At 39.6% G+C, this 27,260-nt stretch overlaps 1 protein-coding gene across 3 annotated transcripts in view; it reads left to right on the top strand.

Annotated features, from left to right (window-relative positions):
• The first annotated feature begins 229 nt into the window (after positions 1–229).
• SMURF2 (SMAD specific E3 ubiquitin protein ligase 2) overlaps positions 230–27,260 on the top strand; it is an 88,795-nt gene continuing 61,764 nt past the window's right edge. For all 3 annotated transcript variants that reach the window (XM_044981271.1, XM_044981272.1, XM_044981270.1), the window contains exon 1: positions 230–419. In XM_044981271.1, the coding sequence (XP_044837206.1) occupies positions 368–419 (52 nt within the window). In that variant the 5' untranslated portion in view covers positions 230–367. The remainder of the gene's footprint in view (positions 420–27,260) is intronic.

The raw sequence follows: 27,260 nt of genomic DNA, 5'->3' as shown, positions 1-27,260 counted from the left end.
GCCCTTTTCTCCGAGGCAGGAAGGAAGCTGCGGGGGGAGACTCCATCCCTACTTGGGGGCTAAGCGGGTACCAGGCCCCGTCCCGGAGGAAAGGAGGCGGCCGGCCGCCGCGGTACGCGCTGTCCCGGGCTTTGTTGTGCTCGCCGCCAGGGCCCCGGGTAGGGGGCGGGGGAAGGCGGCGGCGGTGGCGGCGCCGCCTCCTCCTCGGCGCTGGCCCCGCTTATGGCGACGCTGGGCACATCCGGGCTTCTCCTCGTCCGGCGGCCACCGCTGCCGCTGCCCTGAGCGCTCAGCCCGACTCCATTAGCGCGTCCCCCCTTCCTGCCCGGCCCAGAGGCAGCGCCGAGCCCCAGCAGCGGCCGGGGACATGTCCAACCAGGGGGCCCGGAGGAACGGGCCCGTCAAGCTGCGACTGACAGGTGAGGAGGGGTCGGGGAGCCCCCGGGACCGAGCCTGGGGCCCGCCGAGCCCCGCTCTGCTCCGCCGCCGGCCGCGGGGACGGGAGGAGGCCGGGGGAGGGCGGAGAGGGGGGCAGCGGTGGCGGGGAGAAGGGCCGGGGGCCAAGAGCCGGGCTTTGTGAGGAGACGGGAAGGGGGTAGGTGGCGGGGGGGAGCCTGGTTTGGGGGGTACGGGGCTGCTTTGGGGGGAAGGGGGAGATGGGTAGGGGCCGAGGTGGGGGGCGGGAGCTGTTGTGGGGAGGCAGGCTAAGGTGGGGAGTAGATTGGGGCCGGGCAGTGGGTGGAGGGGGGGAGGTCTGGTTTGGGGGGGCGGGCGGTGTGTGGGGCGAGCGGGGAAGCCGAGGTGGGGAGTGTGGCTGTTAGGTTGGGGGGGGTGAAAGGAAAGAGAGACACCGGGAAAGCCCCTTTCTCTGTTTTCTAAACACCGCGAGCGGCGAGCCCAGCTGGAGAGGTGGGATCGAGCCCCCTCCATGTGTATTTGAGATTGAACCTGGGGCTTGGAGACTCAGGCCTCAGGAAAAAGTAAACTCTCTCCTCTCTCCCAACACCCCCCCCCCCAGCGCTCCGCAGCAGGGGGCGGGTTGCTAAGGGGTCCGTGTGCCACGACGGAAACGTCTTTGCACACAGCTTGTGTGAAGCGTTGCACTGGCATCGATTATCAAACCGGATTGTTTACTCTAAAGTAATAAACACGCCTTCGTTAGGAGAGGTGAAGCCCTGGGCACTGTGTGTGTGGTGCGGGGGGAGGTATTGGTGCCCTCCGCCTCCCTGTATTCAGAATCTAGATTAAGCCCGAGTTCACTAGATTTATTGCACGAGGTCTGTAACATGCCGGATCTCTTTTTGGAATAGTTGTATTTTTTAGGGAAGGGGGGGGGCGGGCAGGAGGCCATTGTAACTTTTTAGGCGCTAGGTACCTTAGGTTGTTTCTCACCCTCTGCGACAGTTTGTTTCACGATTACGCAGAAAAGACGATCAGGCCTTTTGTCCCCTTTGTTTTGATCTTTTGTGTTGCTGTTTTCAAGTCAACTTCCTTAGTTGAGATTGTAAACAATTCGTTGGATATAGTTCCTCCTTCTATAGGAAAAATACCTTTTTTTAAAAACTTGGCCTTTAACAATATTTATGTATATTGTATACATAAAAGTAAACTATTTCCGTCTACATGCTGGGAAGGAAAAAAGACATTATTTCTGTTTTCTAAATACTTGTAATATGCTTCTTTTGTAGTGATGAGGGCAATGTAAGTAGATAAATATGGAGAAACGTTTATAAATATGGATAAAGCTTCTCTGCCTTTGAAAAATAATCACTGAAGACTTGCGAGAAAAGAGTGAATTTAAAAAACACATTTTGTACCCTACATTGTGACTTCAGTGCATGAAAAGACCAGTTTTAAAATAAATATTTAAATTATTGTTCGTCTTCCAACAACTTATTGAACCAAGTTAATGGCTGTGCTTTGCAAAATAGATCAGTTTTTAAAAAGTCGAAAAATAGTTACTGCATTTTTGAAATTATGTAATTTTAATGGCATGTGCAGAATTTCCATTTTAACTCCTAATGCAAAACATTTCTTAAAGTTATTGCATTTAACTTTTTAAAATAGTTCTGAGTAGGGAGGAAAAATGGCTTTTTTTTTCTAGACTACTGTAGACTTTTTCTTATAATATAATGTAAGCAATTATAAGTAATTATATTTTGGAACTTATTTGGACTAATCTTGTAAAAAGGGGTTTTATGCAGGGCCATTATAGTGCACATGTGCTGAACTCCTTAGAAATAAACTTTTGAGATGAGTGTAGCTGGGCTGATGTGTGGGACAATACTACTTTTTAAAATACCGTTTTGCACTTTTGGGTCTCTGAGCACTATTAGAAAAGCAATCTTTTAAAAACGTTATAGATCTGCTGTGGCCTAATGGAAAACTGTGAACAAAAATCTGTTTAAGGAATTGTCCTTTTTCAGCTCAAGAAAAGGCATGTATATTTGTAAGAAACAAATATACTATTTTTGCGTGTATGTCCTTGCTAATAAAATATGGGAAGAGAAATAATGAAAAGAAAATACACACAAAATTGTCTTCAGAAAGAATGTTGCAACCTTAATAACTGTTTGGAATTGGTACTGAGCAACTCTGATTTTCAGAGATTTGCATGAGGCATCAGTCTGTTTCTTAATATACATGTGATGTGTTGAGGTATTTTGTGCTTTCATTAATTGGAACTGATTTACACGCAAGATCAGTTGTTAAAAGGAAGTTTTACATGCTTAAGAAAAGTTGGTATAAGTGGTGAATTGAATTTTATTAACTGAACTGATGTCAGTTCTTGCTTGGGAACAGTCTGAAGTACTCTGTGTGGTTTTGATTACCCATTTTGATTGGAAAAGCAGTCTGAGAACTCTTGAATGCTAAAATTGTTTGGAATTAAAATCCTTATATTCCAGTGTTTTTTAAAGTAATTTGCTCTCTAAATCTGACATATGTTATTTAATCTTAATTTTCTTTGGCGTTATGAAACTAGCAGTCTTCTGTTTTGGCTTGAACATTGATAGGATTAATTCTGTAATCAGTGTGTAATACTTTTTTTTTTGTTCATTATCTTTAAACTGGATGGTATAGATTTTTAAAAATGGATTTCAGGAACTGGATTCAGTTAGCAGTTTTTCAAGACATAAACATTAAAGGTTTAGATGGAAAACGTTGTTTTGACTGACTGGATAAATGACAGGATAGTGTTTGATGTGTGTCCAAGAACTGATCTGGAGCTCATGCCCAACTTCTCAGTCCATCTTAAGGAGCCAAATAAAATATTTAACCTAGGCCTCATTTTGCAGAAGAGGTTGAGTCTTTGTTGGGACCTTAAGAAAGTTCTGAGAAATGTTTGGCATACCTTTACACTAAGTGTTTAACAGTTTATTTAGGTCTGGGTTCCATAACAGGGGAAAAACCACGGTGGTGGCATACTTCTAGTAACTTTTTATTTAGCTTACGGTATATCTAGGCTATAAGTTTCTTCTAAGGTTATTGATCTTTTGCTTTTAGATAGACAAATGAAGATAAATATCTCCTAATCCCATACTGACATGTACATTGGTGTATTATGCACTGTCTTGAGGTAGACAGTTGCAGGATATTAGACAACTGTCAAAATATTAAATATGTTCAAATACATTTTTTAATTAAAAAAATCTTAGTGTAAAGTTTAAATGATGGATTTTGATCTCATTTACACAAGTATAACTCAGATTAGTCTGAGCTCAGTAGCTGGTTCTATGTCTGTGTCTACACTAGACTTTTTCTTAACATTTCCCCACTATGGGTTCACTGTTTTAGCCCTTCCCATGGGAAATGTAGTATAGGCAGGGCTTCTGCAGCCAGTAGCATTTTTACTATCATCTTATCTAATCCTCTTTAGAGCCTGTTTAGGTGACACTCTGATAGAAACTCCAATATATGATGAAATACTCACTTGTATGATTTGTGTTTTATGGAACATACACTTTAATTAGCTTCATATGGGGGAGGAGCAGAATCTGTTTACACGGGTTAAGAGAGTTTCTCATTCAGTGTTGCCGTATCTCCAATGAGGAGGCTTATGTTTGGCTGATAAAGGTAACTGCATAGATATAATATATTTATGGTATGTCTACACTACCACTCCTACATTCCTCCTGGCAGTGAGTCTTAGGGTATGTCTACACTGCTATTAGACACCCACGGTTGGCCTGTGCTAGCTGGCTTGGGCTAAGAGGCTGTTTAATTGCAGTGTAGATGTTCGGGCTTGGGCTTCAACCCAAGCTCTGGGACCCTTCCATCTTGCATGGGCCTAAAACCTGGGCTCCAGCCTGATCATCTACACCACAATTAAACAGCTCCTTAGCCTGAGCTTCGTGAGTCTGAATCAGCTGGCACAGGCCAGTCACAGGTCATTAATTGCAGTGTAGAGATACTCTTAGAGTCCAGCTCAAGAGACTTGGGCTCATGGTGCTCATGCGATGGGGCTAAAAACGGAAGTGTAGACGTTCCCACTCAGGCTGAAACCCAGGCTTTGAAACATGGGGAGGGTCTCAGAGCCTGGGCTCCAGCTGGAGTGGAAATATCTACACTTCTGTTTTTAGCTTTGTAGCATGAGCCCGAGGTAGTTAGTCCAGGCTCTGAGACTCACATGTAGACATAACCATAGACTTTTGTAAGGCATTTGACTTAGTACTGCATGATATTTTGATTAAAAAAAAATTACAGTGTACAATGTCAATAAAGCACATGTTAAGTAGCTGACAGATCTCAGTAAGTAGTTGTCAGAGAGGATTCCTAATCAAATGGGGGTGTTTTTAGTGGGATTCTGCAGGGCTTGCTACTAGTCCCTACTCTATTCAACATTGTTATCAATGATCTGGGCATAAATATAAAATCACTGCTGATAAAATTTGCTGATGACACAAAGAATGGCAAAGAACAATGAGGATAGGGTTGTCGTACAGAGTGATTAGGATTACTGGGCCCATTCAAGCAAAATGTGTTCTATGGCCAAATGCAAAATTATACAGCTAGGAACATGGAATGCAGGACCATACCTATGGAATGCGGGGGTGGGGTGGGGACTAAATCCTCGAAGCAGCAACTCTGAAAAGGATTTAGTGGCTTTAGTGGACAAGCAACTCAACATGAGCTTCCAGTGCTATGCTGTGTCAAAAAGGGCTAATGTGATCCTTGGCCGTGTTAACAGAGGAGTAGTAAGTAGGGGCAGAGGGGTGATTTTTACTTCTGTTTGTGGCATTGATGAGACTGATATAAGAATACTACGTACAGTTCTGGTGTCACCATTTTTAAAAGGATGTTGAAAAATTGGAGAGGGTGCAGAAAAGAGCCACAAAAATAAGAAAATACCTGGTACTAAAGAGGTCTTTAATTTAATGGTGAAGGGCATAAAGAGAACCGATAGCTGGAAGCTGAAGCCAGACAAATTAAAATTAGAAATAAGGCACATTTTTAACAGTGGAAGTGACAGATGATTGGAAGAAACTACCAAGGGGAAGTGGCATATTCTCCACCTCTTGATACCCTCATGTCAAGACTGGATGCCTTTCTGGAAAATCTGCTTTAGCCAAACACAAGTAATTGGCCTCAATACAGGGGTAACTGCTTGGCTATTTAATGGCTGGTGATATACAGGTCAGACTAGATGAATCAGTGGTCCTTTCTGCCCTTCAGCTCTATGGAAAAATATCAGCCAGGTAGCACAGGTGAGTGTCCTAGTGTAGACAAGACTCCAGTGGCTTCCAGCATTTTACTAGTGTCAAACTGGGTGTCAGAGCCTTGTTTAAACCAGGACTTCCACCTGTAGAGCAGAACCAGTGGACAAACTGAGCTGGTTGGATTTTTTTTTTCTAAAATTTTAGTGTAAATCATCCCGAAGGTCTTATCCAGCTTCCCCCCCCCCCCCCAAAAAAAAAAAATTAAGTGAGTCTTTCTGTAGACGTACGGGGAATAGGTAGGGCCCTGTATGCGGAATGTTGGTTGGTCTCTAAATTTGTAACGTTTTGTACTACTGTTTTTCACATCCCATGAAAACTGCCATCTTCCTTACTGTGACCCTTTCACCATCAGGCTATTGCAATTGTTATCCTTTTCTTGCAGCTGTATGGACAGTTGAGTGATTTCTTGTGGAGTCTTCTTCCGCATTTCACCATGATCGTGAGATGCCTGACTTCTGAGTGGCTGGTAGGGTTTAATCTTGATAATCTCAGATAATGGGTGCCAAAGTAGTTATTGTCTGCCCCCACTATTGGTGGAGCATGCTCCCTTCTTGCCAAAGAGGATCACAATTTTGATGCACTTCTGAACCTCACCTCCAACTGTTCTTAGATTTTCAGTTACTTGTATCACTCATTTGAGATTAGCTAAGAGATTGCACTCTTGTCTTGATGTGGACCTTACCGGAGTTATTCATACCTTTCTGGCTTCCAGACTGGACTTTTAGTGTTTGCTTCCTGTGAAGGCACTTTGAAATGTCAGCTGGCACAGAATGGAGTGGCCCCATCCATCTAATACAGTGGTTTTCAACCTGTTTACCATTGTAGGTCGCATATGCAGCTCTCAGTTATGTGGTCTGCATCCACACAGTATGTATACTACCTGTATGGCCCTGAGGATGTCACGTGAGCCTCAAATGTGTGCTGATTGGGCGGCAAGCAGCCCATTGGCCCCGGGTTGAGAACTACTGAGCTAAGGAAATGAGTACATCACTTCTATACTATATTCAGTGCACTGAATTCGTAGCTTTTTCTGGGTGTAATTCAAGATGTGTATTGATCTATAAAACTTGGTATTCTTGACATGTGACAGCTTGTCTCCCTACGTATCATGATGGCTGAGATCATTTGAGTGACACAAGGCATTCTTCCCCAGAGTCAGAGGGCATTGCCTTCACAATATTCCCAGCCCCTGGAGAGCTCAGTACTTGATTTGATACCTCAGGAGCTGACTGAAAATGTTAGTGCAGTGGGGTACTGGTAGTTGGAATGGACCATGGTTGAATGGTTTAGGGGAGGGAAGGGGCCCAACTAAAAAATCCCTCAAAAATTGAAGAACGTGGGGAGTTACCAACCTGTTTTCCACTGGAGTTTTGTGATCTAAAAATAGGGCTCTGAGTGATAATATCTTCAAAGAAGCAGAATTGCAAGGTAAATAACTTTCCCTTGCTTCTCAAACATTAGATGTTTACACCACAAAGTTAGATAAGAATACTTGTGACATATATTGAACTCTTTCTCTATAGATATCCAAGCTTAGCCCAAAGCTGGCTCAGCATTATCTCAGTTTCCAGGGGAAGGAAACAGAGATGCAGAATGTGGAAATGACTTTCCCAAGTTTGCAAAGGGAGTCAGTGACAAAGCTATGAATAGAATCCTGATATCTTGACTTCCAGTCTAGTGCCTAGGCACTGGGGCATGCTGTCTCTCCTTAATGTACATTTATTGAAAGTAAAATTTGGTATTGACCCTTCTGATACTAGAGATTGGGAGTGACCCAAGGGTACCTTTTGGATCATATCAAATGATACTATGATCTTAGTTATATATTCACTTGTACATTCTATCTGTGTGACTACATGCAGAAATACTTTAACATGCCACAGGTTTTACTGTAATCTTAACAGTGATTTTACCTTAGTTGTCAAACCTGGTAATGAACCATCTCATAAATGATCAATGCTCTTTACTTCTCATCGCAAGTGCAACTCAAGTTGGAAGGCTTTTGTGCCACTTTCCATTCCTAAAAGTGAACAGAAAGTGTTGCTCAGCTGTAAGATGATTACTTCACATTTGCACAATTCTGAAAACGAAAGGAAAAGCAGCAACATATAAGTTTGTAAGTCTATATCCTGTTATGAATTTTCTGGAATGATTCCTAGCCAATTCATGTTTAACATGACTAATAAAAATGGATTTCTTGTAGAAATAAATAGAAGACAGCCACTCCAACCTTTTTTATGGTGCCTTTGTCAGTGGCTAGCAGTTTGGTAATGCTTGAATGAAACAATGAAACAGTATTGTCTTAACAAGTGGGAGACTTAAATGGATGCCTGTTCATCCTTTTTCTTTAATTTTAAAAAGAAATCCATGTATAGGACAAGCGAATTTCTGAGAACATTCCCAAGCACAACCTAAGAATACTACATTGATTCTCATTGGAGGTTAGAGCTATGTGAAAGAATGCTGATACAATTACTCATTCTGGAAACAGATGTTAAAATGTTAACAATGATCAAATTATTTGCATCTCTAGTGTACGGGTAAAATACTATAGTAGTATCAAGATTCTGATACTTTCAATGCACTGTTGAATTGTTACTTTATTAAAAATTAATAAAAATACATAGAGGAAATAAGGAGCCACTTAACTAAAGGTAAATGGCTTTCAACACGATAATTGAGTTGAATTGTGTAATGGGATGAGTGTGGAGCCTGAAGTCCATTCAAAGAAACTTGTGTGTATCAAATGTACAGAAACACAAAGGGGTTGTGTTCTCATACATAACCCCTTGCATATCACAGTAAATATGTCCACATCCTGCAAATAATTACACATATGCTTAACTTTCAGCATGTGTATAAGCATTTGTAGGATTGGGACCATATTACTTACTGATTGATCATGATGGACTATCAAACCACTGAAAGACAAAGACTATAATTTTCAGTTAGTCTCAGTCCAACTGGGGATTTTTAGTATCTTGCTCCTATTTATATTGCAGTAGCTCCCAAAACATATCACAAGGGGAAGACATCATCCATTTCCTGTTTCTTAGCGATCAATAAAATCCAAAGCAAAATAAGTCTGTGGACAATTAAAAGATCTGTGCTGAATCTTAGTGCTGTCTGACGTAATTCAAATGGATTGGATAAATGGCATTTCTAAACAAGCATTTAAAATTACTGATACGAGTATATAAATTGAGAACCTGGGGTAAAGTGATAGAATCTATAAAGGTACACGTTTCATATTTATTGTTATAAGAAAGTACCGGTTAAGTATGTACATGTGTGTTTATGAAACAAATTGTTTTTGACATCTAGCCAAAATGCCTTGCACTACTGCCGATGTGAAATCCCTGTATGTTCTTATAAAAGTAAATGCTAATTTTATGTAAGCTCGGGGTACCATACAATGATTTTAAATTGTTGGATGCACATTGTTGACAAAAAAGCTGAATTGTTTAGACTACACAAATGTAGGAGCATCCAAAACTTACGCTGGGGTCATGTATGATCCACCAGTGTAATACTGCACTACAGATAAGACTTTCATGTGTATGGCCTTCTGCTCAACAGTTGGGTCAAAATGTAGTTGTTAAAAATGTTACCTGTTTCTTTTACTGAGACAGGAAATAAACTTCCCTTCTTTGTTTAGGAGCAATAGAGCCTGTTCCCGCTGAACACAAGAAAGAGGATTTGTAATCAAGGTACTTCATTGTACCAAAGGAAAATGGAGGGTGGCGACTGATTTTTAGACTTAAGACTACACAACAAATTTGTGAAGTCTCAGAAGTTCAGGATGGTGACTGGCAGGTATAATTCCTTCATTGAATTAAGGGAATCGGTTTTCATCTCTCAACCTACAAGATGCATATTTCCATAAAGCAATAACGCCCATCTCACAGAAAATAACCACATTTTTTTGTAGGCCAGGATCATTTGCAATACTGGGTGCTCCCCTTTGGACTTCCTTGCCACGGAGAGTGTTTTCAAAGATTTCAAAGTTGAGAGGTGATTCTAGTATTCCTGTACCTCAATGATTAGCTGTTCAAGGGTCAGTCTTATGAAGCAGTACTGTCATCCACAAAGAAGGCCCTTTCTCTGTTCCTGGAATTGGGTTTTCAACTCAATGTAAAAAAATCTACATTGACCCCTGTACAAAAAATACAGTTCGTAGGGGTGTCCTTGGGTTTGTTGATTGCCAGGGCCTACCTTCCCTTGGACAGATTCATAACCATATCCTATCTAGTCAGAACTACTGAAGGAAGCCCTCAAACCTCAATGAGAAACTGCCTCCAACTTCTAGGTCACATGGCAACTTCACTTTTTTTTTTTTAAATCACATCATGCAAGATTGTGCCTTTGTTGGTCTGAGCAGTCTACTCACCAAACAGACACAGCTTAGACAAACAGGTTTCAGTTCCCCACCAAGTAAAAGATTTCCTAGACTGGTGGAAAGATCATGACCGCGTCAGTGCAGGCGTTCCTTTTCTCCAATCAATCCCAACAGCAATGACAGATATATTCCTGTAAGGATCGGGAGCTCATGTCAATGCTTATACAATTCAGGCAGATGATTGCCTCAAGAAACCAGTCTCCATAGCAATGTGTTGGAACTCAGGGGAATCAGGAATGCCTGCCTTCATTTTCTGTCTTTCTTCAGGGACAAGTCCAATCAGGGTCATGACCAACAACATGGCCTATATGTTTATCAGCTGGCAAGGAGGAGTGAGATACCCCTCTCTGGCGCTGAAGCAGTCAAGTTGTGGAACTGGTGCATAATCAATCATATATGAATTTCAGCAATCTAGTCCCTTGCCTTCAAAATACCACAGCCAATGCTTTCAGCAGGCACTTCTCCAAGCACTGTGAGTTGGAGCTGGACTCTTGGCCTCTCCAAGGCATATTTCAAACGTGAGGATTTCCAGAATTGGACCTCTTTGCCCCCTCTGTGAACAAGAACTGTCATCAGTTTTGCTTAAGAGCGGAGGTCAAGGCCACAATTCTCCAAGGGATGGCTTTCTCCTACTCTGGACAAAGAGCCTGTTCTGTACATTTACTCCAACACCTCTGTATTGAGGGTGATGAACAAAATCAGCCAGGATAAAGCCAGGGTTATTCTAATAGTCCCAACATGGCAGAGACCAGCTTGGTATCTTTATCTGTTTCACCTGTCCAGCAATCAAGCTTCCGATCATCCCTCATCTCCTCCCCCAAGATGCCTGTTGATTGCTTCATCCCAACCTAGGAGTTCCCTGCCTCAGGGCATGGATTCTCAATGGTTTGCAGGGTTAGAGTCTGCTAGTTCTGTGGAGGTAAAACAGGTGTTAGTAAACAGTAGGAAAGAATCACCTCAAAGTACTTGCCTTCAAAAGTGGAAATGATTTAGCCATCACTGTCAACTCCAAGGACTCCAAAACTTATTTTCCTCACTCTCAGCTATCCTGGATTACCTGCTGGAACTAAAGAAAATTGGATTATCAATCAGATCAGTCAGGGTTCACTTGTCTACCACAACAACCTTTCATTCTCTCAAGTGAAAGACCCCTAGTGCGGCTTGGGATATCAGTCTAGGTCTTAGATGTCTCAAAGGACTTCCCTTTGAACCAGTGGGGACCTGCTTCTTACTTAACCTATGTATGAATATGCCCCTTTTGGTAGCCATAATGTTAGCCTGAAGAGTCGGAAACATTGAAGACTCAATGGAAAGATCCTTCTTTCATGATATTCCTAAAGGACATGGTTTCCTTATGTCTGCTCCCTAAATTCCTCCCAAGCTGTCATCCAAGTTTCATCATAATCCATCCATTATACCCAGAGATCAACACTTGAGGATAGCACCCCAGTAAGAAGTCACATACCTTTCCTAGAAGCTGGGTGGTAGAGGTTGCCTTGCCATCTGAGCATTGTAACCGTTTTTGGGCTTTAGTGTGCACAAACTCAGTGTGAATTAACCCCTCGGAGTAGATGAGGCCTTAACTGGGGATTTTAGTGTAACTGTATTGACGTAGCTGCACAAGTGCAAACCTTTAATGTAAATTCAGTGCACCGGTGTATACTGGGAAATTTTTCAATATGTGAAATGTGTCGATGTAGAATATGGGGATGGAAGTAGGTGGGAGAGAGTGATTATATAAGTTTAAAAAATGTTAAGTTCAGAACTGATACTGGGAGAAGAAAGGAGAGAGAAAATATAGGGGAGGAGATGGTGAATACAGTGTAGGGGAAATAGAGACACAAATGGGTGGAGTGTCAGAGTAGAAAAAGAGAAACACACAAGACAATGTAAGGAAAGATGCACCATAATGGATATTGGAAGGAAAAAAAGAGTGAAGCAGAAAGGGAAAGAAGGAATAACAAAAGCAAGACATGATGTAGTAAGTTATAATTGTTTAACAATGTTATTAACTACTTGACGCAACAGTTTTATTCCTTTAAATTGAAGGTAGTGTGGCATTGAGGAGCTGTTTGGAGCAGTAGGGCCATGATAGTCCAGGTACTGATCAGGCTGGTTAATACAGTTAGTGTTTAGAGTAGTATATGTCGGGTAAACTTTTCAAGCCATTGGTATGGTAGCAGAAATAGTGAATTTTGGTATCATTTGATCATGATGTCGGGAGTAAGATGCTTTATTAAAGTATGCAGACAAGCAATTGGAACAAGTGAACGTAAGACACTAGAGCAAAACTCGTGCATACAAACATGAGTAAGAATATTGTGTATTGAAATCTTATATTTGCATTTTAAAATGTCAGTGTGTATTTTATAAACATAATGGGCAAAATGTAAGATACTAGTTTGTCCATAGAAGAAAATGAGGTTGCACTGATGCACAGTTTTGAGTCTGGAGAGTTTGCAAACAGTGGCCTTGATTCTGCAGCCCTCACATGAGTAGACCCAATGGACTTTAATAGGAGGACTTGCATAAGTAAGAATTGCAAGATTGTGTTCAGTGTCATTAAAAGTGTGTACTCTCACCCACAGATGTTTTCTCTATATTCAACTACTCTTCTTGTAATGGTAATGCGGAGGTCAGTAATCTGAATTCCCCCCCCCCTTTTTTTTTAAATTTAATGTTTTCATATGCTGTATCCAGTTCTTGAATTGAAATCTTCATGCCAATTTTTACTATATTTGCTTTCTCTGAAAACTTCTGTATCAAGTGACCGTTGTTTAGAAAGACAGTTTCTCAGCCTGCTCATCATGTTCATAAGTGTGGCTGACATTTAATCATTCAGAAATCTAAATCTCTTTACTCTCAAAGAACAGGGTTATGAATGTCAGTTTTGAAGGGTCTTGAATGTGTCTCCAGCTGGCAAGAGTTTCAGAGTAATTCTTATAGCGTACTTTTTCATTTATTGTTAGAATGGCTTAAGGTTTTTGAGCATCCAAACATGTCAATATGGATAATTATTGTTTACATCCAGCATACCTCTTTTTGTCCATAGGGCCTTTAGTACCATCATATGCTCACTGAATGGGGCTATGGTTGGCTACTAACTTGAAGAGAGGGAAAGGAATATGATATTGTTGTTTGCTATTTGGAGTTAAGGATCTTAACTGGCTGTAATAGGCAGGAAGATTTTTCCTGTTTGTCAGATTTTTGACTTTAAAAAACACTTTCATGTAGATTGCTGCTTAATACAGAAAATGAAATCTGTACATTTTCATTCTGTGGAAAGCTGACATTCCAACAGTTGTAAGAATACTTTTATACCACCTAAGGCAACATTACAAGCGCTATCAATCCTTATGTTTTATGACAAACTGGTTTCTGTGGGGAATTAGGAAGAGATCAAATAGTTGGAAACTGAAGTTTAAACATTGGCTACTGTGCATTGAACTGTTTATTACTCTATTTTTTAGTCATGCATTCTCTAACTTTTTCCAACATTTTAAATTAGTATTTGTTGGTGCACCAGAAACATGTTTTCAGGGTTAGTTCTTCATATATTCTGTCATTCATGATGATAAAAATAATAACATAAAATGAACTGACTTTTTTTTTACGGTCACAGTTACTTTAACTGAAAGATTAGGGGGAAAATATCTTGTATGTGCATTTGACAGCACTTTATGTATAGTCATTTTAATAGTTTCTTCTGTATAGTCAGTTTTCCTTTCTTGTTTGTGTCAGCCTTTAACACATTAACAAGGAAGAGAGCATTAAAAAATATGATTGTAAAATCACAAAGTGACAGATGGGCTCGGGTTGTGGTAGTATCTGATATTACTTTTTAATTTCCTTTTTGAAATGGACAAGATTCAAATTGATGTCCCTTTAGTATATATATGAGCGCTAAATCTATGTCAAATTCATTATTTTGGCAGACCACAACATGTATAAAAGCAACTGTAACCTATTACATTGTCTTATTTTAAACTATTTTTAAAAAGGACACCCCTTCTCCCTGAAACTTTGACAAAAAAATTGTTCTAAGACAAGGAATTCCAAACATTAGATGGAAACTCTCTCTACAACTCACTTGTTTTAAAATTGGTAGTCTGTCTAGTTTACGTCGAATGAAAAGATTGTAGTGATTGCACTGAGCTTCTCTTATGATCTTGTATTTAACTTATGTGAGATATTCCTTACTATGGGCTACTTGAGAGATCCTCCGAACAAGATCAAGTCATGATTCTTGCCTCTAGCCCAGAATCTGGCAAGATTTGGGCATAGCTTAACTTTTGGTTGTACTGAATACCGTACCTGAGGGCCCTTTAATTGAGGATACCTTTCACACCCTAGTCCTAGTGATATAGAACCTGGATTCCACCAGCCTTTGTGTCCCTATTGCCACAGAGGATGTGTAATGAGAAGTGGTCCTTCAAATAACTACTCAGCACTTGTCTACACTTGACAGTTAGTTCAGATTATGGTAGGTTGTAAGTTTGAAGTGCAATAAGAACAGAAGTACTTGTGGCACCTTAGAGACTAACAAATTTATTTGAGCATAAGCTTTTGTGGGCTACAGCCCACTTCATCGGATGCATGCAGTGGAAAATACAGTAAGAAGATATTTATACATACAGAGAACATGAAAAGGTGGAAGTACCCATTAGCCTCTTACAGTTGGTATGGGTACTTCCACCCCTTCTGTATGTATAAATATATTTTTACTGTGTGTTCCATTCTGTGCATCCAATGAAGTGGGCTGTAGCCCATGAAAGCTTATGCTCAAATAAATTTGTTAGTCTCTAAGGTGCCACAAGTACTCCTGTTCTTTTTGCTGCTACAGACTAACACGGCTGCTACTCTGAAACCTGTCAAAGTGCAATAGCTATTCCTGAATAACTCCATGAGTGGCACTCTCATTTTGGAATAAGAATATTCACACCCAGAGTTATTTCTGAATAATGTTATGTATAGACAAGACTTCAGCCTAAGCCTCAATTCATGGTTTTAAAGATAAGGACCAGAGCCTAGAAATGTACCCCGTGGTGAGTAGGCAGCCGGTGTGGTGTGATGTGATGTGGTCTGCTCCATGTAGAAGGTGAATGTCTGCCTGTTGAACCAGCTAGTTTTTGGATGACCTTCTGGGTCAGCCTCAAGTAAAATACATTGCAGTAGTGCTGCCCTAAAGTGATCTAAACATGGAATTGTTGTTGCCAAGTCTGAATCTTGGAGGTAACGGTGTAGGTTCCCTGGAAGCAGAGCATCTATCTTTTCATGTCTGCATAACTGACATCTACAATCTGGAAAGCAAAATTCTAAATAGAGATAGAGATATATATAAAAAATATAGGTAGATTTTGCTTGATTTTTATGGATAATTTTAAACTGGCAGAGAATAAAAGGGTCAGAAGTGAATTCTATCAAATGGCTCTCCCAGTCTTTGTTACAGGCAGGTTTAAAAAAAATGTATATTTTGTTGTCTCCGTAACCTAAACCTCTACTCTCTTAAGATACAGTTCAGATAGAGAGAGGAATTAAATGCAGTTCTTTATTCACACAGAAAGTCTTGGGAGGGTAGGGAATAGAGAGCCTTTTTAAAAAATACTGTTTTCATCCTGCTTTCTCTTTCAAAGAGTTGTGGAGGGCTGCCTGAAAAACTGGAGCACACACCCTCTGTCCTCAAATTACTTTTTTATAAAATACTCAGACCTCTGTCTCTCTAAATTAGGAATTCAAAGACAGAATGATTAGAAAAGCAACTATACACTTTAAAAAAAATGTGGTTATTGGATAAATCAGTATGAGCCCAGCTGCTGTAGATAAATTTATTTTGCTGTTGCTTTAAATCTATGATGATATGTTGCTTTGCCAGCGTAAGAAAAACAAGAATATTAGAAAGTAATTTACTACACTGGGCTTAGTGAGGAGCATTCTGTTTCTATGATTGGGGCAGAACAGGATTGTTCAAATGTGTCTGATAAACAGGACAAGGTCTAGTCTGACAGCTGGCAATAATATTTTTACTCAGTCAGGTGTACTAAATTAGCAAATCTATTACAAGAATACAGGAGAAATCTCACAAAAGACAGCCTTGTAGGCAGAAGTGTTGCCAAATGGGAAATGATTCATCGTCTCTGAATGGGATGAGCATTGAGCAGAAGCAGTTTAAACCTCAGACTGGTTTGGCTCATAAACCATCAAATATATGATTTAAAACTGTATCTTTTCCTATCCTTTGTCTCAATGCATCCCGAACAGCAAAATATTTACGATCAAAATTCGATGGACGGGTTATTTATACTTCTTTTGGAAGGTTAGATATGTTTGGTTAGTTTTGTGGTCCTTAACTGTATGTTTGTGTGCAGCCTAAAAACACTCCAATATTGTGACCATTGTCAGCTTCACCTTTTGGTGGGAAGGGGGTTATATGTGCCTGAAATGTAAGTGTGACATGACTGAAGGTGTGTCTACACAGCAGCTGGGAGGTGAGAGTCCCAGCGCTGGTAGACATAATTGTGCTAGGTTTGCTCAAACAAGTGCCTAAAAATAGCAGTGTGGCTATAATGGCTCAGGCTTGCCTGAATACATCATCTGGGGGTCAGGTGGGATTGTACTTGGGTGCCTAGCCTGAGCCACTGCCCTTGCCTCTATGCTCATGCTGCTATTTTTAGGCACCAGTTTGAACAGAGCTAGTGCATGTATGTCTACCTGCACTGAGAATTACACCTCCTAGCTGCTGTGTAAACATTCCCTGATGTGCAGTGGCAGAGCTACATTAATTGTGTGTCTTTGTGTGTCTTTTTCTGTAACTACCCATAAACGTGGCTTAACATATTAATGCTCTTTGATCCTTATAATTTTGCTCACTAAAGATAACTTATTTGTTTAATGCTGACAACGTGCCTGATGCTGTATGGTCCTGCAACAAACAGTATCTTGAATAAAGATGTTTGCCTTACATTAGCAACAGAGGATATATTTTTTGGATTCTTAGAGTTAAGTTACTTATCAAGGTACGAAGGAGGTTCAATTTACAGAGCGTTAAAGGTAACTTTCAAAAATGGGGGAGGGGAAAAGGGCTTGTGCTATATTTTGTTGCTTTATTACTTGTAAAGAAGGCCAGAAAGTTTCTGTCACTGCTTTTTGTAAACATATATAAACTAGAGAAATTATATTATCCATAAAATTCTAGAACAGACAAGACTTAAATAACTACAAATATATCATATATTTCAAGCACATCATAAGATATAGAAGACTGAATAGTTTAGAGGAAGGTATTTTTAGTCACTGTCTAAAACCTTTTTGTCATCGTTAAATATTGATGCCTAATAAACACTTGGAAGAAAGATTAAATGTTTGTGCCTTTTTTTAAGGCCTGACGGAGATGCTAGTCTACAATTGATATCCTCAAGAAGCGGTGTGGCAAAACCAGGAGAGAGTGAAACTTGACATTTCTGATATTTCTAAGGTTTAAAAAAAAAGTAGAGCCTTGCACCTGCAAAACAAACAAACCTCTGCTCTTTCAGTACTTATTTATATATCACAAAGAAGCAAAAAGGGGCAAAAATACAATATTAAAAATAATCATATGCAGGTCACCTTTAAAGATGAACTGAAAGATTATATAAAATCTAATCTATATAACCTGCCAGGATTTAAATTTAGGCTGCTATATTTCTGTGCTGGAACAGATGTTGAGATCACAAGCAACTGAGCAGAGCAGGGATCACAGCTCCTTGTTCTGTATTAGGTATCTGTGATGTCATCAACTGTTCTAGGAAAGAGACTGTAGATCTTGACATATAAGAGGAAATTATATCCATCTATTTTAAATGAATTTATCTGTAATTCATTCTCTCTCACAGACACACACACACACATTTATAACTTATTTATTTAACACACTCCTAGAAACCATAAAATTGGATTTAGAATAAGTATTGCAGGACTAGCTCAACACTTTCTGAAACTGACAGACAAATAATGTAGGCTCAGCTAGGTTCAACTATTGCAGTAGGATCAACAGTAGTAGGTATCAGAGTGGTAGCTGTGTTAGTCTGGATCTGTAAAAAGCAACAGAGAGTCCTGTGGCACCTTATAGACTAACAGACATATTGGAGCATAAGCTTTCGTGGGTGAATACCCACTTCGTGTCTGAATTTATTACAGATATGAGAAATGAAATCGGTAGCTTTTTACCTGCACATTAGGCTTTGTTGACTGCCAAAAATGTTCAGTTTTTCAGTTAAGCATTTTGGCAGTTAGTAGTTTAAGCTTGTTAAATTTTGCCTTTTGGTTGGAGAACTGTTCAGTATTATTGTAATTAATAATTTGCAGTGCATTTATGATGTGCTAACTGCCTTTGATACATTCAAGGAGGACAGTTTTGGGGGTACTAGGGAAGTTGAACTACATTTATACTGTACAAAAATAATTGTATTGGAAGCATCCTGGCTGGGTGACTGGTCTGAGAGGCTCCATCCGTGCTAGACCAGGAAATACAAAATCTTCACACTAGCCCTTTGTTTTCCTAAAATGTCTCACCAGTGTTACCACTGGTTCAGTTCCACTGCCTGTGGCAATGGTGGACATGCCAGTTGATACAGGATACAGGTAGACACACACATTTTGCTACTGTATTATTTAGACTTGATCTGAGCATACCACAAGTGCTTCAAAAGTGGGAATTCCTTAATTTGAAATTGTATACATCCACTTAGAAACAAAATTGCATGGCTGTACAGGAGACCTGCAAGTATACACCAATGAGATTTTAATATACTGTTCTTTTTCTTCTGTCTGTATTGCAAAGGTTGCAGAATAATTTCTTCCTTTAACTCCTGACAGCCATGTAAAATAAACCTGGACACATGAATAGACTTTGACGTGAGTGGCAGTAAGCCCATCATCGAATGAATCAAGGAAATGTGAATACATTAGTCCCTTGTGCTGAGAATTCTATGGGTGTATGTTTGTTTTGTGTTTTGGCTTGGAGTATGGTAAGAGGGAGGAGGAATGGAAAAGGAAGCCCTTTGTTTACAGTAAAACAATACTGTGAAGTAGACATCATGATGTTAAAACAGGAGTCTAAACATGGCAAATCTAGGCAGACTCCATCTGGCTGTGTCCACAAGTCATTCAGGCATCCTAGGCGCAGACTACTGGAGTCTGATATTTTTTTCTTACGGAAATTCAGAATTGCCTTGGAGACTATGTCCCAGTGTTTTATTACTGGACGAGATGACTGATTACTGGTTAAGCCATTACTGGCTTAACTATTTATATTCAGTGTTGCAATGCATTTTTCTAATGTTTCTTCCATGATAAATGTATGACATTTTCATATTTTTTAATTTTAATCTGTATGAGTGTGTGTTAAGTACTTGCACGTAATTGGTGTTGTGTTTTAGTTTTAGCAGGAAACCTAAAATACTAACCCCCAGGCCTATATTAGAGCTATAAGGATAACAAAATTGAGTACAATAAATCTAAAGGAAAGAAGAAAAATGTACAGTTGCTATAAAATTAGTTTCTGGTATACTTTGCAGCCCTTCAAATAGTATTTCAGATTACTAGGACATGCTTTCATTTTCTGGATTCCTTAGGTTGCACTCTGGTGTCTGGAAGTGGGTTATTGATTGTGCTGTTTGTTTAGTTGGAGATCAGATTTGCTTTGTTCTTACTGACAAAATGCTTATAGGCAGACTTATGTGAACCTTTTAAAATGGGTGTTTTTTTACACATTGTGTATTAAGTTTTATTTAGCAAATGCCAATCAGCTAAGTTGAACTTTACAAATTTTGTGTTATGTGAAGGATAAATTAGAACTCTGATCATTATTAAAGAAATATCTAAGGATGAAATTTCTGATAGTAGAAATTATTCTAATATATAATAAAGAAGGCTTTATATATTGTTCAGAAACTATTCTGCCTTGCACTTGGATTTCAGCCTAACAATAACATTTTTTTCCTTTTGGGTTTTCTTTGTATTTTTCCGCTGTTAAAATAATTGTGCTTTAATGTTGCACTAAAGTATTTTGATAACATGTTTTAATTTTATTAGTCTAAAAGAATGATTTAGATAATATCTTCCAGATAAACAGAACTTTAATTAAAAAACAGGCCATGAGTCAATATTTACTTTTATACTTTTGAAAGATAATTGTAGGCCATTAGTACCTGTTCTAGTCTGAATAATTTGACATTATTGATTTCAAAACAGTATTGGAATTTTTTCTGACATGAGAGAGCCTTGATTTCCAAACAGGTGAAATATGTTGCAGAAGTGATTTGTATTTCTTAGTGTTAAAAAGACCCCATCAACATGAAATCTAGTCTGTCTTCTGCTGTTTTTTGTTTGATTGTAAATGTGCTTGTGACATGTTTGGGGCAAGGACTGTCCTATACTTCACAAGGCAGTGCCTATCATGATGCAGCTGCTATTCTGATTGGAACCTCTTAGCACTACTGTAATGCAAAAACAAAAACAAAAAATCAAAACATGAAGTTAATAGTTGAAGGTACCACCTGCCTTTGAGTCTGTCTGCTAATGTTTGTGGCTTTATAACCACTTTTTTAAAATAGTCTCTTTCTCTCCTGGGAATCTCAAAAAGGAAACTGATTGAATATATGGGGGTAACAGTGAAAGTGACTATACACGAAGTGTTTTCAGATGCATAGAATAAAGTGAAATCAATATTTTTTTCTACTCTTTTTAGTTATATGCCTCTTATATGTGACTTGTAATAGTAGAGTTTTAAAAAAACCCACATTTCTATCTGAATTTGTAAGTTTAAGTTGTCCCTTTTAAAAGCTTGGGGTGGGTTATTGGCTGCTCTCAATTTGGCATCCCATAGTGAAATCTCCATATTTAAAATGAATGCTGTAACTGTAAACCAGAGAGTGGGGAAAAAAATCTTAACAACCCTCACTGCATGATGAAAACCTGCCTTTTAGCTGGACAAACCCACTGGCACTGGTATGTTAGTGATCTTGGGTAGCTTTATTGCAGTGTCTTCTCCATTCTCATGAGCAGGAATGGCATTGAAACATTTAAAATCCTAATCTCTCAGCATGTGCACCTGTGAAATTAAATGTGGAATATTTACCACCCTTGAGTGTTCCTTTATAGTTATAATTAAGTACAACCTTCTAAAATGTTATTAACTTTATTATTAACTAAAAATAACACTTTAGTTTATGGAGGTGTTTTATAATTTGCAATTCACTCAGTTGAAAAAGCCCTTTCTGTTAAATCTGAGGACTCAGAAAGATTTCCAAGTGAATGAAGATTAACCCCTCCCCCCCAAAAAAAGGCAGTGTCGGGATAAACAATATTCTTTGTAGATTTTTCCTATTATATCTTGCCACATGTTTGCAAAGCTGCATGTCAATTTAATTTGTACTTAGACTTTTAGTTAATTGCACTTTCCCTTGTTAGATTTCTTAACATTTCACTTTATTTTATACCTCCTTTCTTTTATATCTGGGGAAAAAACAGAAAAATCAAAGTTGCTGTGTAGCATGCCAGCAACTAAAGAAAACAGTAGAATTTGGTTAGAAATGTTTAAAGACTGTCCTTCTGGAACTTGTGTGTGTGCATGCTTTCTTGAACTTCAGTTCTGAGAAAAATCTCATCTGTAAAGGGTAGAAAAAGTTCACACAACATGCAGAAAAGTAGTGTCCGCTAAGTGTTCAAAATGTTCTAAACAGTTTGTGTCTCAGGAACAGTATCCTGTAAGTAAGTAAGTAAGTGTGTGTGTGTGTCTGTCTGTCTGTCTGTCTGTATTCTCCCTGAACTAGTTTCATTCCAATCAGCAGTGTAATTGGAATGCAACAACAGTCTGGAGGAGGAAGGAGAATTTTTGGCAAGAAGAGACAGAGCAGTTGGGAGCTTTATTCAGATTAAAGCATAGACGACCATTCATTATCGGTACATGTACATTAGCAACAGCATAGCATTGTGTTTCTACAGCTGGCACTTATTTTAATGATTGTATTGCACTGTATATTACATGCAAACTGCTGGGATCCAATCTCAGAAAGCCATATTAATGATTTCCAAGATGATGTTTGGGTAGAGAAAAATAACAATTTGTCTCTAAAATGAACAATTGTGTTGAGAACTGAAGAGCAGCATGTCTTTCCCTCCCCCACTCCACGTGTTCCATAGGGTCTGAAAGAAATACCTTTTTTTTGAAGAGCAGACTCTTGTGTTAAAATAATTATAATGTTGAACCTACTGGTTGGGTTTAAAAGGCTGAAATAGTTTTTCTATGGTGATGACATGTGAAAAGACAGAAGATTAGTAAACATAATCTTAGTTTTGGACTCAGTCCTTTTTTCTCTATAAATTTATTGCTGGCTGTTGTCACAGGATTGGTTGCTTTTGGATACAGTATTGGCAATGATAAGTGTTCATTTTCTTATAGCATAACCATGTGCTGTGCTTTAAATATATTTGTTTTGCAATTTCTTTCCTGTTTCTGCAGTTTAACAAACTTGACTTCTATGGTCGTGTGAGGTTTAATTATTGTTTTAATTTTTTAAAAATCTATTTTGACCTAACATCAAGATCTTTTGGTGTCTGTTTTGTGCTGTGGACACCTGAATGGTATACTTTGGGATGAAATACATAAATATATTTATCAAAATTAAAACTCAATAATTGGGTGCTTCAAGGAAATCTTATTCTTTACTTTTAAAAAGTAGTTAAGCATTTCATCTTTTAATAACACTTTGTTTTTATATAGCATCTTTCATCTGAAGATCTCAAAGTGCTTTAGAGATGCTAAATATTCTGTATTTGTATTGTGTTAAGGTCTAGGGCTCCAATTATAAATTAGTGCCCCATTATAGCCTAGGCACTGTACAAACACACAAATATCAGATTTTACTTATATAACACAAGAAACAATAGATGAATACAAAAGATGGACAGGGGAGCACAATGTAACAGATACTAACTCACAACACTCCTATGAGGTAAATTGTATTCCCATTTTACAGCTGTGTGGGGAAACTGATGCACAGATAGGTTAAATGACTTAGACGACACTCCTTATGTTCCCTTGGCAGAGTTGGATTCAGTACTTATGGGTCTATTTCCAAGATCGCTACTCTAACCACCAGGCAACTAACAACAAACCAGCTGTCACTGGTAGACTATCTCAGAGAGTATGTCTACACTTAAACTGTTACATCAGCACAGCTGCAGCTTTAATGCTTCAGTGTAGAAATTACCTGTGTCAACAGGATGGGGGTGCTCCTGTTGGTGTAGGTAATCCACCTCCCTGAGAGGTGCTAGCTAGGTTGATGATGGAAGAATTCCTCTATTGACGTATTGCTGTCTACGCTGGGAGCTAGGTTGGAATATCTGCGTCTCTCGGGGTGTGGATTTTTCACACCCCAGTGAAATATAAGTATACGGGTATAAGTTCCCAGTGTAGACTAATCCTGAATGTGCATATTAATCTAGTACCTTAAAGCCTTAAGGCATGTCTACACTACAAAATTAGGTCAACCTAATTTATGTTGGCATACAGCTGCCACACGTGTCTACGCTTTGCTCGTTGTGTCAGCGGCGCACAAGCCAATTATGTACCAGTTATTCTGAAAGCCAGTCACAGTCGATGTAGACACTCCGTTGCTCACACTGACACTTCATCAACATAACTACATCAACGTTGATTCTATGCATCTCGTGGAAGTAGAGTTAAGTCAGTGTTGCAGGTGAGTTATGTAATTTTTAGTGTAGACATTTATGTAGTTAGGTCGATGTAAGCTACTTTGTGTCAACCTAACTCTGTAGTGTAGACTGGACCTTAGAATGTTTAATTCTCTAGTAGTACAAACGGCTTGCTGGGTAGGGGCCATTGTAATCTATCACATCATTGTGTCTGCTGCACTTTCACATTGGGCTAGTCGCGGCAGCACTTTAACATGGCTTGTGTTGTTGCGGCAGAGCATGGGAGCGTGGGAGTGCTCTAAAAACACCACCTCCACGAGGGGCATAGCTACTAGCGCTGGGAGCACGGCTCTCAGTGCTGGTGCACTGTCTACACTGCTCCTTTACAGCGCTGAAACTTGCTGCGCTCAGGGGGGTGGTTTTTTCACCCCCTTGAGCGAGAAAGTTGCAGCACTGTAAACTGCCAGTGTAGACAAGCCCATTGTCTCCACATGCTAATACTTTTAGTAAGTTTTTGAGTAAAGAGAAGGAAAAATAGCATATATTTTATTTTGGGAGAGCTGGGGAGAGGGGAATATCGTGCATTGCTAGTAGGGTGACCAGAGGTCCCGATTTTATAGTGACAGTCCCGATTTTTGGGGCTTTTTTTAATACGGGCTCCTATTACCCCCACCCCATCCCGATTTTTTTCACACTTGCTATCTGGTCACCCTAATTGCTAGACAAATTAAAATAGACTTTTTACAATGCTTCTTTCCCCAAGACCTACACTGTGGCCATCAGCCTCCAGTGGGAGCTTAGACTGTGTGGAGAGTTTATATAAAAATAAACTCAAACATGATGCTAACAAGTTGTATACCTACTCCCAGCTTAATTACTTTGCTTGTATATGTATTTCTTTCCTCTGCTCATGTCTTTTTAGATGGTAAGTTCTTTGAGGCAGAGTTTGCCATTTCCTCTGTGTTTGTGGATACCACAATGGGGCCTTGATCCTAACTGGGGTCTTCTAGAGTTCCAGCAGTACAAATTAATCATCATAACCCTTGACAATAGCTAGCTACACATTGCACCCTCCCACAGTATCTGCTACTACATATCATAACTAAGGCTGCGATTCTGTCATGGAGGTTGCAGAAGTCACGGATTCTGTAACTTTCTGCGAATTCTGTGACTTTTGCAGCTGCAATGGCTGGTGTGGCTGATCCCGGAGGAAGCACCCAAGCAGTGGTCCCAGGCAGGGCCGGCTTTAGGCCAATTTCCCCCGAATTGGGCCCTGCGCCCTAAAGAAGAGCGCCTGACTTTTTAATTTTTACTCACCCGGCGGCGGTCCGGGTCTTCGGCACTTCGGCGGCAGGTCCTTCACTCACTCCGGGTCTTCGGTGGCATTTCAGTGGCGGGTCCTTCAGTGCTGCGGAAGACCTGGAGCGAGTGAAGGACCCGCTGCCAAAGACCCAGACTGCCACCGGGAATTCAAATTGGGCCCCGCACTTCCTAAAGCCGGCCCTGGTCCCAGGGGCAGTTAGCCCCTGTGGCCAGTGGAGGGCCCCCACAACAGCAGTGTCCCGAGGGTCCCCCAGAGCAGTAGCGCCTTGGGCCTAAGGAAGCGCTAAGTTTTAGTCAAGGGTATTTATATATTAAAAGTCATGAACAGGTCAGGGGCCGTGAATTTTTGTTTGTTTGCCTATGACCTGTCCATGACTTTTACCAAAACTACCTATGACTAAATCTTAGCCTTAATTATAACAGTAAGTAAACTAATCAGTGAAATAGTTATCAATATAATCATCTAAATTATCACTAGGTTTCATAGTCAACAACACATTAACATGAATTCACATTTCTTTCAAAGCTATTGTTTAAGGCTGTCTACAGACGAAGGGAAACATTACTGCATTTGCTTATACTGAGTTCACATTTTGAAAGTTTTATTTGTAAATGTAGGAGTAAAGACTTAATTTTTTAAAAAATAAATACTTTAGATTCTAAAATATTATTCAACAATATATACAGTCTTATATGGGCACCTGTTTATAAAGGATTTGTCTCAAACTGGTCACAGTAAATCAGGCACAAAAGATTGCTTTGTAATTATCCTGCAGTTAAAAAAAACAAACTTTTTTAAATGTACCAGATATATTTAAGAATTCAATTTCATTTTTTAAACGATTTATTCTTTTAAAGAGGGTAACTCATACACTGGGTATAACTTAGCACTTTACAACCTAAGCCCGCTTATTTTTCATACTCTCCTTAGGCTTTCATTTTTAATCTCTTCTGGTTTATGTTGCAATGAAGTCATAGTGCTAAATCTGCTTTCTCCACCCTAGCTCCTTACTCCCTCTGTCCTATTCCTATCTTTTGTGTGGGCCTGGAGAAAGCCCACCTCAAGCTCAGAGTGAGTTTGTCATTTTTCTTCCAGACTTTTTCATTGTTGAGACCATTAACTCTCTCAATCAGACTTGTAGCTTTGGCATCATCTTTGCTTGTGAAGAAAGTCAATAGGGAAGGGTATTTACTCCTCATAACACAAGAACTAGGGGTCACCGAATGAAATGAATAGGCAGCAGGTTTAAAACAAACAAAAGGAAGTATTTCTTCACACAATGCACAGTCAACCTGTAGAACTCTTTGCCAGAGGGTGTTGTGAAGGCCAAGACTACAACAGGGTTCAAAAAAGAGCTAGATAAATTCCTGGAGGACAGGTCCATCAATGGCTGTTAGCCAGGATGGGCAGGGACGGTGTCCCTAGCTACTGTTTGCCAGAAGCTGGGAATGGGCCACAGGGCCTGGATCACTTGATGATTCCCTGTTCTGTTCATTCCCTCTGGGGCAACTGGCATTGGCCACTGTCGGAAGACAGGATACTGGGCTAGATGGACCTTTGGTCTGATCCAGTATGGCCGTTATAATGTTCTTATGTTTTCCTTCTATCCCTCACCTCTTCCCATCACATCCAGGATATCGTCAAATCCTGTCACTCTTCCTCTAGAGTATCATCAATATGTGTTCTTTTTCTCTGGTACCAATGGTAAAACTTTACCCTCCCCTTGACTCTTCTCCTTCTTACATATTACCCTCTCCCCTCAGAAGAGACTCCATATCAATATTTTCAAGAAGCTTCTCTTTCCTCCAGATCTTATCTGAAATCCTACTAGTTCTCTGAAGCTAGATACATTGCTAATTGCATTGCTTGTCCTGTTTTCTGTAATGACTTTCTGTATTTGCATCTTTAGATTGCAATTTCTTCTTCAGGACAGGAACCTTATCTTATGTGTATTTATTATATGTATTTTTTTATGTTTTGTGACTAAAACTGTAATAATAATGTGACATGATAATAATTTCCATAGCAACAGACCCTGATGTCATAAAAACAATATTATAACTTTGCTGTAGAAAAATCCAAAGCTGAAACTAGTCTGTGCAAGAGAGACCTCAGGAGTAAGTAGAGT

Source organism: Mauremys mutica, chromosome 12, assembly GCF_020497125.1.
Source record: "Mauremys mutica isolate MM-2020 ecotype Southern chromosome 12, ASM2049712v1, whole genome shotgun sequence".
In the NCBI taxonomy this organism is placed as follows: Eukaryota; Metazoa; Chordata; order Testudines; family Geoemydidae; genus Mauremys; species Mauremys mutica.
This window is presented reverse-complemented; position numbering and strand designations above follow the sequence as displayed.